Source organism: Octodon degus, unplaced genomic scaffold (genome assembly GCF_000260255.1).
Source record: "Octodon degus isolate 3935 unplaced genomic scaffold, OctDeg1.0 scaffold00297, whole genome shotgun sequence".
NCBI lineage: Eukaryota > Metazoa > Chordata > Mammalia > Rodentia > Octodontidae > Octodon > Octodon degus.
In genome coordinates, this window is record NW_004524873.1 from 331,692 (window position 1) to 346,202 (window position 14,511).

General features: G+C 39.1%; 1 protein-coding gene across 3 annotated transcripts in view; it reads right to left on the bottom strand.

Moving 5' to 3' along the window:
• Window positions 1-14,511, bottom strand: part of Kiaa1958 (KIAA1958 ortholog) — a 185,453-nt gene that overhangs the window by 45,945 nt on the left and 124,997 nt on the right. The window contains exon 3 of one of the 3 annotated variants that reach the window (XM_023707546.1): window positions 1,963-2,046. The exons of the other annotated variants lie outside the window; for them this stretch is intronic. Within the exon in view, the coding sequence (XP_023563314.1) occupies window positions 1,963-2,046 (84 nt within the window). The remainder of the gene's footprint in view (window positions 1-1,962; window positions 2,047-14,511) is intronic. 3 annotated transcript variants of the gene reach the window in all.

The window sequence follows — 14,511 nt, forward strand, 5'->3', positions numbered from 1 at the left end:
CCAGCTCAGCCCACCAGGGGGAGCGACTGGCTGGCATGTGGTGCTGGGGGATCGAACCGCGGTCCCTGTGCTTTTCCAAGCTTGTTCCAAATAGGTGCTTTAGACCACTGAGCCATCTCTCCAGCCCTATACTGACTTCTTAGAACTAAAAAATATTCTATCTGGGTTCAAGCACACAGTAAAATTGAGCTACGTAACAGTCTTTTTTGCCACGATATTAGACTTGGCACATTATTTAAAAATTACAAATTTTCCAAAAAGAATGACACCTTCATTTTGTCCTTTTACTTTCTTCCTCCCAAAAAGAAAATGTTAGCTAGACACCTGTATATTCACACACTGCAAAACATGAGGCACAGGAACTAATTAAGTAAGAAGGAATGTAAGTACTTTGAGGCTATATCACTTTCATATTCTGAGCTGGCTGAATACTATTTTTGAGTGAGCAGTGAAACTAGTATTGTCTCATCTTTTTTTTTTTTTGCGGAACTGGGGATTGAACTCAGGCCCTTGTGCTTGCCAGGGAAGCACTTATTTTACTGATCTATCTCCCTGGGCCCTCATGTCTCATCTTGATTAATACAGAATTTTAAAACTTGAAAAGAAATCCACCTGAAGAAGACCAAAAGTGACAGGCAGGATAGGAAGTAAAAGCAGGAGTCGAGGACACAATGTCTACAATGACTCAGTTTCCTTTTGGATATTTTAAAAACGGAATTCTTTCTCTACTCTGTGTTGCCTGAGAACCATTATGGTTTTGTAAAGTCTGTAACAGCAATTACATGTAATAACGCACAAGGACATTTATTGTCTTAACTCTATAAATACTATGTTAGTAATACTAAACTATCTTCACTGGCTTATTTGTAAAAAGAAAAAAATATATATATTTTTTATAAAGTTAGTTAACACTGAGGGTAAAGACAGAATGAGAAGCAGTGCATAATCACAGTTTCTCGGGATACAGTAACCAAACTGGGGTCTTGCTCAAGCCACCTGGTCAAGCAGTGTCTGAGGAAGAGTCATAGGAGGCGGAGACAATGAAATTGCTGCTGTTAGAGTGCCCAGCCACTGACTGGGCAGCCTGCTGGCTCAGGTTGTTACAGATAAGCACCAGCTGGTTGCTCTGGGCCTCGGACAAGGTGCTGCAGCTCTGGTACACACTGAAGTTGGTCTTCCTGCCAGGGATGTTGCCCTTCTCACACATTGTCTTCACCATCTTGGCCAGCTTGTTCTTGCCAAGAGCCTGGCAGTTATACCAATGCAGAGCTGCCAAGTTTACAACCGGCTTGATGGACAAGTAGAAAGGGGCATCCTCATAGCGCATGGCAGGAGGCCGCCGCTGGGCATACTCCTTATAGTCCTGCACAGGACAGGTCTGTGGGGCATGCTGGGTAGCATACACCCGGGAGTCCGTCCCCCCTCTCTTGGTTTTGGCATTCAGATCACCAGTGTCTTGACCCATCCACTCCAAGTACTCCAGCCCTGTTTCTGTTATCCTGAGTCGGATATCACCCCATTTCAAGGTAGATCCATGGAAGCCTGTGCAGTGCCCGAAAGCTTTCGTATTGTTGAGCCACACGAGGTTGAGCAGACCTTCAGGGTTATATCTGCTTAGCAGTCCTCTTTTCCGCAGGATGAGCTCGTCAGCAAAGGTGAGCTTCATGGACTTGTGTGGCTTATTTCCTTTTCCTTTGCATCGAAGCTCTATCTGCTTCTGTTTCAGGGCCTCTTGTGAACGCTTGAATTCCTTGTCCCTGGTGATACTGTAGCCATACCTGTGCTCTTTAAGGTACCGTTCAAGCCCACACTGGTAATTCGCCAAGCTATTGGGTTCATACTCAGACCCGTCCTTCTGCCTGGCATCAACAAAGAAAGAGGCAAGGTAGGCATCCAACTCCTTGCAAGGGATGACATAAATCTCTCTTGTTTCAGAAGGGTACTTGGAGATGAGGAACTCCCGGAAATTGCGGAGCGCAGTCTGTGTGCTCCGGATGGTTTTCTCGTTCTGCTCTCTGCTGAGCTCAGCTGCTCTTTCATCCTGGTCTGCAACAAATTGGGGAGGGGAGGGATAGAGAGGGTGTTGATGAGTTCAGACAATGCACTTTCTACTCTGAAATCAAGTTTCCTTTTAAAATGAAAAGGGAAAGAAGGAGTCAATTTTATAGAGATCACTGATAAGTGGCATTTACAGACCTGTCACATGATAAAAGCCAACTTGAGCTTCATAAATATACTAGATAAGAGTATGGCCCACACCAACCAAAGTGAGTTCTTGTATCAGTGGCACATAGCTCAGTCTGTGCTAGGCGTGTGGTTAGGGGCAGCCTTCATTTTAGGAAAAATGTGGGTGAGGCATATGCTATTTATCCTGTGCAGTGTGAGAGGGCCCTTGAGAGCCGAAAGACTCATTCTGAATCACTTCTCTTGTGAAACCAGAGGATGAACTGGTTCCTTTTTTTTGAATTAAACTGGAATACAGAATTTATATTTGTTAACATATCACTAGAAATCTATATGGAAAAAAATAAACAATCTTCTATGTAGTTAGCTTGATATTTCCTCTTCTACAGCAATTCAGGTAAACACATTATATATAAATATTCTTGCTGGGGCGACGGCTCAGTGGAATAAGTGCTTCCCTGGCAAGTGCAAGGCCCTGAGTTCAATCCCTGGTTCCGCCAAAAATAAATAAATATTCTAGGGCAGTTTGTACTAAGTGGTAAAAATATTTGGCGTTTTAGAGGAAAACAAGTATACAATTTCATGGCTGTAACAAGAGGAAAATGAAATGTGAATAAGGCTATTATAATCTAGATATAAGGAAGGGGGTCTTTTCCTACAACACTATTTTATTAACTTATTTTAACATTCTGCTTTAAGGATTTGAGATGCTTCTTTCTGTTATAGATCTTCCATAATGAAGTAATATGGTCAAGAGTAGTGGTCCTCATACTTTACAATGCTTGGAAATCATTCATGATACTGGGCCAAATGCAGATTACCAAATAACAGGCCTAGGTGTCTGCATTTTAACTAGTCCCCCCTGCCCCCTCACTGATGATATTTGACAGTTTACACTGTGAGAAACAAAGGGCCTTATGTCCTATACATGAACAGCTGTGATTATTTTAGGTATTTTTTTTGCATAATGATTTCATTTTAGTAATATTTAAATTTGAGATCTTAACATTATAAAAACACTGTCAAAAAACCATCATCAGTATGTCAGACATAGGCTGGGGGAAACTGAAAAGAGAAATCCTAATGATGGAGTTATACAATAGAAATCCAGACTACCCTACTATTGTTGAGGCAAATATAGAGATTAATCTGGAACAACATTCAAAAGTGCAATTTCTGGTTTTTGAACTATAAATTTCATCCCAATTATCTAGAAAAATGTTACATTTGTAAGTTTGCTCAGTAGACTTTGCAATTAATTACATCCAATGATAAAAATGAAGTTACTAACTTTGTTTCAAAACACACTACTTTTTGAATTGCTATACATACACATGAATCGCCATGTTATTTTATTTTTTTATGTATTTAGTACAGGGTCTACAGGGCCGTACTACACAGATCAGAGTCCTAGTGATCCTCCTGTTTTCAACCTTCCACATGTTGGGATTATAGGTGTGCATCACCATGCCCAGTCGCTATCAATGTCTCGGCATGCCCTGGGGCGGGCTGGCATGGCAGGATGGGCACCGAATCCTTGTCCCTGTGCCTGCCTATGTAGGCACTTTAAGTCTGTGGAGCTATCTGGCTGGCCCTCGCCATGTTATTTTAAAATCACAATTCTAACGTGGAATTGCCAAAATCCATATAACCTTATTAAGTGAAATGAACTAAAAGTCACTAGCTAAGATATTTAATACAGGCACATTTATGAGATCACATTTCTAAAACTGAAATATATGAAAGCATTTTTATGCTTGAACATTCTTAACTTTCAGTTATGCTATCTTTTCTAGATGAAATTATTTATATAAATAATATAAATGCTTATCTTTCCATCCAAACCCTGAAAGCCACAGTGGAATATAATTTTTTACCAGCTGGCTTCCTTGACTATTTATACATAAAACTAAAAGGGCCAGCATATCTGTTTATTCTGGCTACTTGTTCAAAGGTCACAGCAGCTTCAAGTAATGATTTTTTAAGAAATAAACATCCAAAAAATAAATAAATAAAAAATAAAAAAGAAATAAACATCCACTAACAACTTTAGAGGAACAAAAAATTTCAGTTTCTCAACTTCCAAAAAAGTATTTTCTAAAATTTATACATCTGAGGTCAATACTGATTTGTGCATTTTGCTATCCCAAATATACTATGTTACATTCTCTGAAGTATGAAAGACTTCAAGAAGCCAAACAAAATTTATAAATCAATGATTAAATACCTAGCATTTCCTGTCTGCTGAATACAGATTCCGATGTAGGAAATATCTGCCACTAGAAACAGGATTTGAAGCCTGAACTGAGGCATTTTAAATTTAGGACATCTGAAGAAGTTACAAATAGGTTGATTCTTCTTTTTAATTTTTTGTATTTTAGGGAAGGGTCTACAGGGTGTTGAGGGTCTCACTACTAGATCAGACTTGTAGTGATCTGCCTGTTTACGGCCTCCTAAGAGCTGGGATTACAAGCATGTGCCCCCAGTCTCAATTGCCATCTCAGCATGCCCCAGGAGTGGGACTAGAACGGCAGGCCCGAGGATCAAACCCCCTAGGTTGATTCTTTTAAATGAACTGGAATATTCTACAGAACACACAAAAAAAATTCAGCATAAAACAGGCTTAAAATTCTATTCATTTCCCTTAGATTCTTTGTGCTTTTATTCACAAAATCTTTAACTAGTATCAAATCATAAAATGCCAGTTCTACTTACAGTTAATCCTCATTTTCATTGTATAAAATATTCAATATTTTCTTTTTTTTTTTTTTTTGGCGGAACTGGGTATTGAACTTGGGGCCCTTGAGCTTGCCACGGAAGTGCTTATTCCACTGAGCCATCTCCCCAGCCCCAGTATTCAATATTTTCTACCTCGGTTTTGCAAAAATAACCTGAAGCTTACATTGAAAATCTTTAGCTGTCAATTAAAAATCAGTGATATATGTTTTATTTTTTTCAAAGTTCTTTTAAATGGCATGTGAGGAAAAATCACGAGTCTGTTAGACTTAAGGAAGGGCCAAATAAGTGGATATGGAGTTAATGAAGATGACCCTGGAAGGGGCTGCAGTGCTGGCATGGTGTCACCACCTGGGCAGGTCCCAGGTGAGGCACCGGCTCTCTAGCTTCTGCCTCTCTTCCACATTTACAACATCAAGCTAACCTGCTTTGCTCAGCGTTGACAGACACTTCAACCTCCTCAACTCATCCTCACTGTTGTCAAGGCTTTTCCTCCTTTTTACTAGGCCTGGATCTTACTAAGAAATAGCCACTGCATCTGCTCAAAATAGAACTCAAGACATGTTACACTGCCACCATCTCTCCTTACAGCTTGGGATACACAGGAAGAAGCTGGAAAGGCAAAAATACCCTCGTTCGTTTTTTATGAATAAAGGAGAGGAAATGGTTTTAAAATCAAATAATTTTTTTTAGAGAATAACAAAATCAAGTAAGAGTAATAAAATGTAGACCCACTAAAATCATTTTGTATTTATCTGTAATTTTAGAAATCTTTTTTTTTTTTACTTTTAGAATTTTTTTTTTTTTTTTTTTTTTTTTGGCGGAACCAGGGATTGAACTCAGATCCTTGCGTTTGCCAGTCAAGTGCTTATCCTACTGAGACATCTCCCAGGCCCCTTCTTTTAGAAATTTCTGATCCATTTCTTTTTAACACTTTTTATTATGTGCAACATTCATGTTATGCAGTAGATCAGTGAAGGTGAACCTTTTAGACATGAATGCTCAGACTACAACGCCAAACCACTTATTTCCTGCAAAGTGCAAACACTGCAATTAAACCTGAATACTGAGGGGTTTAGTTTTGTTATAAAAGCAACTCATACTTGTCTCGCATGTTGACAGAGAGCACTGTGTGTCTCCACCACGCACATGTGTCATGGGCTCTCCACCCAAGCAGCAGACTAATCATGAAGCGCATGTGACTTTCACAAAGCAAACACAACTGTGAATCCAGTACCCAGCCCATGAAGAATGTCACAATACCCTAGAAGCTTTCCCTTTCTTCCAACCTTCCCTCACACAAAGAAAACTGCTCTCCTGACTTGAAGAACCAGGGTTTGTCCAGCCTGTTACCATAACCTGTTAGAGATGAAGACCGCTTTATACATGGCTCTTTAGACCAACATTATGCCCGTGACATTCCCCTACACTGATGTGTATGTTTGAGTCATGCTCTTCTGCTATGGGATACTCTACTGCATGAGTTTATAACTTGATTTCTGTTCCATGAAGGCTGTATTCTATTAAGTTTTCAGTTTGAGGCTATTTCTAATAAAGCTGATTCAAGCATTCTAGTGGGTATCTTTTGGTGACCATGTGCACACACTGCTGTCATGTACATATTTAGAAGTGAATTGGTGAATCATAAGAAATGATAAATTCAGCCTAACAGACATGGATAACCAATATTCCTTCTTTCTCTTTCCTTTTCATGCTAGACAAAGCATACTATAAGTGAGCTACACCCCCATCCCTTTTGGTTCTGTGTTGAGACAGGATCATATCAAACTGCCCAGAATGGCCTCAACTTGTGATCCTCCAGCTTAGCCTCTGAAGTAGGTGGGACACAGGTGCACACCACCTAACCCAACAACAGCCTTTCTGTACTTAGTAATATGGTGCCTGTGCCCCATCAAGTTACTGTTTTTCACATATCCTAGGCACCCAGTGTATATATACTGACATACCAGGGCTACCCAAGGAGGGTATGTAGAATAATTGAATAAATATATGAAGCGATGAAAAGAATTTCAACTCCACAGATGTTCCACATGTATTTTGCTAAACCCGAGTTGACCTCAGAAGGAAAAGAAACGGACATCCTCTAGACATGCACTGCCAAATGCATTTTAAAGGTATCTGCCTTCATAATGTTAAATGAAAAAAATCAGACACACAAGCTTAAATATCACATGCTTTCTCCTATATAAGAATCCCAAAGTATAAATAAAGAGCAAAATAAAAGATAATAGGAAGTAGTGAGACAGATCTTTCTCAAAAGTAGACAGGCTCAAGAGATACAGGGAAGGTGGCAGAGAAGGCAGAAAGGAATTGAGAAAAGGAAGATATGTTATGCATATGTGCCAACTCCACACAAGGAATGCAAACAGTACGGACTGCAAACACCTCAAAGGCATGGTGGCACATAAGAGAAAAAAAGAATTAAGATTATTATATACCTGTACCAACTCTTCATAAGGAGTATAATCATTTTGTATTACAAACATGTACTGATAAAAAATAAAGTCTGCTTTTCCTTCCAGACCTTTTGCTTGTATTACTCCCTTCTATCCACTGGCCATGCTCTACTGTTAGCTGTTTTGGTGACCCCTGCTGTCCTAGTATCCCTACTGTGGATTTGGCTGTAGGGCAGGTGTAATGGTTGATACACTGTGTCAACTTCATTCAGCAAGGGCCAGGGCCCCCCACTTTGTAAACATCCTCATCCTGTGTGAGAGGAAGCTGTGGAGATGAAGATGGACAGTGCTACACCCACCCTAGGGGGTGGCAACCTGCTTACAGAATAAGGGAGAAAAACGGACTTGCTCCTGCCCCCTCCCCCTTGTGCTCTTGCTATCTTCTGCCACCTTAAGCTATTAACCCTGAGTTATGCCATCCTTGAAGCCAGATGATTACAGACTGAGACCTCCACAAACTAAAGGTGTTGGGTATTTTGTTTCAGTAATGACAGAAAAGTAACCAACAGCAGGTAAAATTTCTTTGCAGAAAGCACAGCTGGCTTTGGTTCTTTGAGCCATACTACTTACCACTTAAACTTCCTATAAGCTTCTCAAAAGAAGGCATCAAAAAAGCTCCAGCACAGTGAAATGTATACTGTACTGTAAATGTCATCAGTAGACTAAAAGGGGTTTGGTTACTGACTTCCGAGTGCTCTGAGTGTGCCCTGGACAGGTCTCTAGGATGCGCTTCCACAACAGCTCGGGAATATTTCGCAACAGCCTGGGTTATACTTATTAACACAGGCTCTATGCCCCATTAATCCAATTATTCCTTTCCTTGTTAGGAAATGGCATGGAAAATCTCATAATTAGTGCAATATCTTACATTCTCATTTGAGGAGATTTATGTTAGATTTAAATTAAGATCCACTTGTTTTTAATGCTGCAATTTAAAATGAAAATGAACTTCATTAACACATCCTTGTGTGATTTTATTAAAACAGTACATTGAAACAATAAAAAACAAAACCTGATGTTTGACTTCTCTATCGTTATTTTCATTTAAAAGTATTTTGAGGGCCGGGGAGATGGCTCAGTGGAATAAGTGCTTCCATGCCAAGCCCAAGGGCCTGAGTTCAATCCCCGGTTCTGCAAAAAAAAAAAAAAAAGAAAAAAGAAAAAAGAAAAAAAAGAGTATTTTGTCTCATTTTTGAAGAGAAACGAAATTCTCTTAATAAACCAGTGAATGGTAAATCATTCAGGTTATTAAATAAGAATGCTTTTAAAATTTTAAAAGTCAGGGAATGAACTTCAAAAGGAAAAGGTTACTGAGTTGAGAAGGACAAGAAAGAGTGGGAAAGAGATTTATCTTGGTAGGAAAGCAGGATGGTTTGGACAACTGTACTGTGCATTTCTGTTGGTTTATGGAAAGGAGCAGATAATGCTTTAATTTGTTGTGTCTCCTTTTCTCAATTGTCTGCACTTTTTTTTTTTTTGCAGAACTGGGGATTGAACTCAGGCCCTTGCGCTTGCCAGGCAAGTGCTTATTCCACTGAGCCATTTCCCCAGCCCGTTTGTATTTTTTTTCTTCTAATTTCGTATATGTTTATTCTTCCCATTTTACAAGCATATATCTGGTAATATGAATAACTGGTTGGAAGACCATGTATTACTATGTATTACAGCAAATACTGTGAAATTCGTATTTGTTAAGCAAAAATCTGTATCCCTTGTAATTTCTGTTTTAATTTTAATTTATACTCTCTTTAAAAATAATAAATAAAAAATTAAAAGTAAAAAGAAATCTGGTGACCAGATTTGTATTTATGAAGCTATGTCTGGAATTAATACTTAATCCATACTTGTGAGTACTCACTGTGCCCTGAGTATTTCATGAAGACCGGTGTGGTGCAGTCAAAGGCAAGTCCCTGACAGTAATGAAGACCACATAGTTAAGAGAGCCAACTAACACACATAAAACGAATTTAAAAAGATGACACAGACCACCAAGCAATTAGGCACTGAGTTTTTGATACAGCTCTAGGTCTTACAGGACTTTAGAAAGAAGAGAGGGTGAAAAACTGAGAAGTCAAATAGAGTGAGAGCTATCCAGGGGCTCTAACCTACACAGGGACTTGGACTTGGGACCACCTTAAAGGCTGGGTACCATTTGGTTAGGCAAACAGGAGTGAAGAGGAGAAGATGGGAAGGAGTCTGGCTAGTGCGCATGAGGATTATAAAACACCAATCCTGGTTCTGGTGTAAGGAAAGTGCTGGAGTGGAAAGTAAAGTTAGACCAATGTGTGACCAAAAATATGGTGAATGTTTAACTTTTAAAAATTATTATTACAAGACACATTGCCATTAATCCCCTTAAATACTTCCCTTTGTTTCAAACAGATTATTCCCACCTTTCTTGCCTCTTTTTTTTTTTTTTTTTTTTTTTTTTTGGTCTTTACAAGACAGGGTCTCACTATGCAGTTTAGGCTGGCCTAGAACTCACCTTGTTACACAGGCTGGCCTCACACTCACAAGGATTCTCTTGTCTCAGACTTTTGAATGCTGCAATTTCAGGTGTGTGCCAACATGCCCAGTTTCTTGTCACTCTTTTTTTGGTTTTGGTACAGGATATCAAACTCAGGCCCTTGTGCCTGCCAGGTGGGTGTTGTGCCTCTGAGCTATATCGCTAGCCCTTCATTTTCTGAAGCAGTTTGAAGTCCTTTTTATGAGTGTCGTTAGAAGCTCTCTCATCTTGAATTGATTCAAAATGTTTACCTTTCATGGTCATTTTGATTTTGGGGAAGAGCCAGAAGCTGCCTGGTGCCAGATCCAGTGAACACAGCATAACGTCTTTACAAGCCTTCTCATTGCATATCACTGGGGAGCAGCATTCATTACAAACAACAGATCGTGTTCAAAGCAAGAGGGTGTGTTTTGAGGGAGATTAATGGCAATGCATCGATTACTGTAAAAATATTTTTAAAAATTTAACATTTACTGTATATTTTGATCACACCTTGCATATATGAAAAAGACAATATGCCAAGTGCAAAGAATTTCTAAACAGAAAAAATCTGACAAAGCTTTTCTTAAAAAAAAGGAGTACTCATTTGTCCAATTCCAACATTCTTCATCTGCTATGATTTTCTTCCATATGCTTATCACTGCCTGACACATACCATAATTTATTTGCTTTGTGTCTTCTCCCTCAGTGGATGGGTTACTTGATAAGACCCACAACTTCACTGCTTTAATTCCAGGGTCTAGAAAAGCAGTTTAGAAGTAGTAGTGATTGAATCTTTGTGATTGAACTAAGAGCAAAGCTAAAAGGAAAGTTCCTGAGATTACTCACAGATGTGATCAGGGCAGGTGGTGCAGACATCAACAATGGCATTGAAACAACTCGTGACTATGGGGTTGGAAGCTCTTCCCAGGGCTGGTTCCTTAGGAAACGAGGACCTACTGACTCCCACACACACTGCTATGAGGCAGTATCTTTATGTTATTATCAGGTTAAGAAAAAAAAGCATCTCAAGAAAAGTCCGTATCGAAGTAAAGATATTCATGAAATTAAGGGACAATTCTCATTCTCCCATCCCAACCTCTGCATAAAAGAGAAAACACTAATTTCACAGAGTTGTCCGTTATAATAGGTGCTTACTTCCTCCACAGGTGTAGTCATTTGAGTGAAATAAATTTTCTTATGACTATGCGGAGGAAAATGATCTTGGTATGCTAAAAACCAAGATCCCTGGTGGTTAATTTTAGGTTAGGAAATTAGGTCAACTTCAATTTTATTTGTCAGGGGTTATAAAAATTGTACATGTTAACACTGATGTTTTATTTCTGAAAATAGCAATAGCTCTTAAATCCTGGAGTTCATTGGGAGAAAAAATGAGCTATAGTTACTTTAAAAGTGGGAAACAAATTGTGATAGCCTTAAAATTGCCACTGAATGTATTTCAAACGCAGTGCCTCCCTCCACCTTTGCAACACACCCACAGCTCCTTTCTAACAGGTTGCTTAGGCTGTGAGCCTCCTGCGTCAGCCTCCCGAGCAGCTGAAACTGTAGGCATGCACCACCATACCCGCACTCCTTTTTTTCTTTTAGTTGGTTTTGTTTTGTTTTTTTGTCTTTTTTTTCTTTTAGAGGTACCAGGGATCTTTTTTTCTTTTAAAGACTGAAACTACTTGCACTTTAATGCTTGCTTTCTTTTCCTTTTTTTTTTTTTTTTTTTTTTACTTAGTAGAGTCTACAGGGTCTCACTACACAGATCGGACTCGTAGTGATTCTCCAGTTTTCAGCCACCCAAGCACTGGGATTACCACATCCAGTCTCAGTTGACCTGTCAGCATGCCCCAAGGGCCAGCACAGCATGAAGGGGATGGAACCCTGGCTGCTGCACTCTGCCTAAGCAGGCACTTTAATCTGCTGCGCTATTTGGCTGGCCTTTATGCTTTCTTTAGAACTTTAAAGCCAGGCTGTTCTCTATTATTATTATTATCTTAATTAATAATAATAATAATAATAATAATAATAATCCGACATAGGACCTCTAACATACAGGAGAAAAGCCTGCTTCATTTTCTCGACCATATCAGCTGTTGTCTCTGCACAGTAAACCTGGCCTAGGAGTTGTATGTTGGAAGGAGGAGTCAAATATTCACGTGTACAGGAGACCAGGCACTGACCCAGCAGATTCTTAGCCCAGGCACTATCTTACAGCCAAGAAGGAGCAGAAGTCTATATTTTAACTTATTCTTTTTTTTTTTTTGGATACAGGGTCTCGCTATACTGTTCGGACTTGAAGTGATCCTCCAGTCTCAACCTCCTTTAGTGCTGGGATAAAAGGTGTACTGTTCCAAGTCTGCATTTTTAACAAGTCTCTGGATGATTTTAATACAGGAATGGCCCAGAAGGCCACACTTCGAGAAATAGTGCTTCACTTTTTCCTTCCTGGAAGACCAAGAAAATGACAATGACCCTTTTTTCTTCCAAAAAAGCCTCAGTCAAATTCCATTTCAGCTATAGTACCTGTAATGCTGCTGAAATGGAAGGTTTTTCTGATCTGAGAATCTTATTTCCCAGAGAAAATAGTTACTAAATAATGTTCACTTAAGGAATTTCTGTTTAGTATAAAAATAATTTAAAAATCTGAGCTTACTTGACAACGTTCACTAGACACAGGTAGTATGGCTGATAGCTAATGGGTCCAGCTTTGCCAGTAAGGAATCTGGGCTCAAGCCCCAGCAATGCTGCTTAACCAGTCCTGTGAATGTATGTGAACTTTTAAAATTGAGCCTCATTTTCTTCAACTGTAAAATGGAAGTAAACTGTACCTCTTTCTTAAGCATTGTATAAAGAGGATTAAGATAGGAAAGTAAGCTACTAAGCTCAGTAGTACTTAAGTGTTGAGTACACAAGTCCTCAAAATTTAAAAATCTTTAAAAATGATTACGAAATGCATTCTGCTGCATTAAATCCCAGAGTCTTCCCATCCCACCTGGATTCCTCCTCTACTCATGTTGTACTTTGCAGCACATATTTGCTTCTCTTCCAAATTAGATTCTATAAAAATAATGGCAGACATTTATGCCTAAATGAATGTCCTGTCCTGGATGGCCAAAAGTGAATAACCAGAGTTACAATCTGCATCTAAAACAGCTCACCAAGGACCTTCTGTTCTACAAGACTGAGACCCACCTATCTGCTCTGCTCCCTGCATCATCATACAATGAGGCACTGTGACTGTATCGATTTAGCACAGTGTTAGAGTGGCATAATTATGCAGTTCTTTGCAGAAAATGTTGCATTTATGACTTAAATTACGAAAATAAGGCACAAAAAGGCAAGAATATCATTCAACATCATATGCATGCAAAAAACTAGATAAAGCACTTTAAATCTCAAACTTAATTCTAAATTACAGAAATTAAGCATTCTGCACCAGAGCAAAAGCAAAAGAATAGAGAAAGAAAATAAATATTGTACTATATTAATCACAGTAAGGAGCACTTTCATCTTGGCCAAATACATCCTTAAATCAGCTTTAGAATGTGGCTGCATTTGCAGGCTTAGCAGCACGAAACTCACATGATGGTAATTAATGTAATAAATCATCTTGCGGGTTTCTCTACAAAATCTGACAGTACTCAGTGACATATTGCTTATTAGAGACTAAAAATTTCTCCCTTTTTTTTTATTATACTGCCAGAGACACTGAATCAAGAGTCTCTGCTCCTGATGTCTGAAATATCTGCTGCTAGTATAATATGAAAAATATACAGTGAAGTGCTGTCATCAGACTTTGATATATACAAGGTATATACAATTTCCAAAAAGAATGGTGGATTATAACTCTCACTCTTCTTGAATTAAGGCAGTGGTTGAAAATACATGGATTCACTACAGATGTGACATTCATATTTTCTAGTTTTAGTAATGAAGCCATAGCTTTACACATATGCTTCTTTTCAGTTCATGCTTCAATGATTTCATTAGTGCAGTACAGAACATTTTGGGCAGCCATTACTCTATCAACTATACTCTTCCATTATTTTCAACATCTGACTCTTCAGATTCTTTAAAAATGAAAATTAGACAGTTTCCAAATGTAAAAATGAAACTTTGCATTGTTCAGGAATTCAGTCAGGACTCTATTATAAGTTCACATACCTTAATTTTCTGTGCACAGTTTCTAACTTAAAAACATCTGAGGTTGGGGCTGGAGAGAGAGCTCGGTGGTTTAAGTGCCTGCCTGGTACGAACAAGGACCCAGGTTCAATCTGTGGTACTGCATGCTGTGCCAGCCCTGGAACCCTGGGCATGCCTTGCTAGCCATTGAAATTGGGTGTGCTGGCATATGCCTATAATCCCAGTGCCCTTCGGGGGGGTGGGGGGAGGCACGAGATAGGATGATCACTATGAGTCTGAGCTGTATAGCAAGACCCTGTACCAAAGAAAGAAAGAAAGAAAGAAAGAAAGAAAGAAAGAAAGAAAGAAAGAAAGATAGATAGATAGATAGATAGATAGATAGATTGATTAAAAGGCCGGGGAGATGGCTCAATGGAATAAGTGCTTCCCTGGCAAGTGAAAAGGCCTGAGCTCAATCCCTGGTTCCATAAAAAAAAA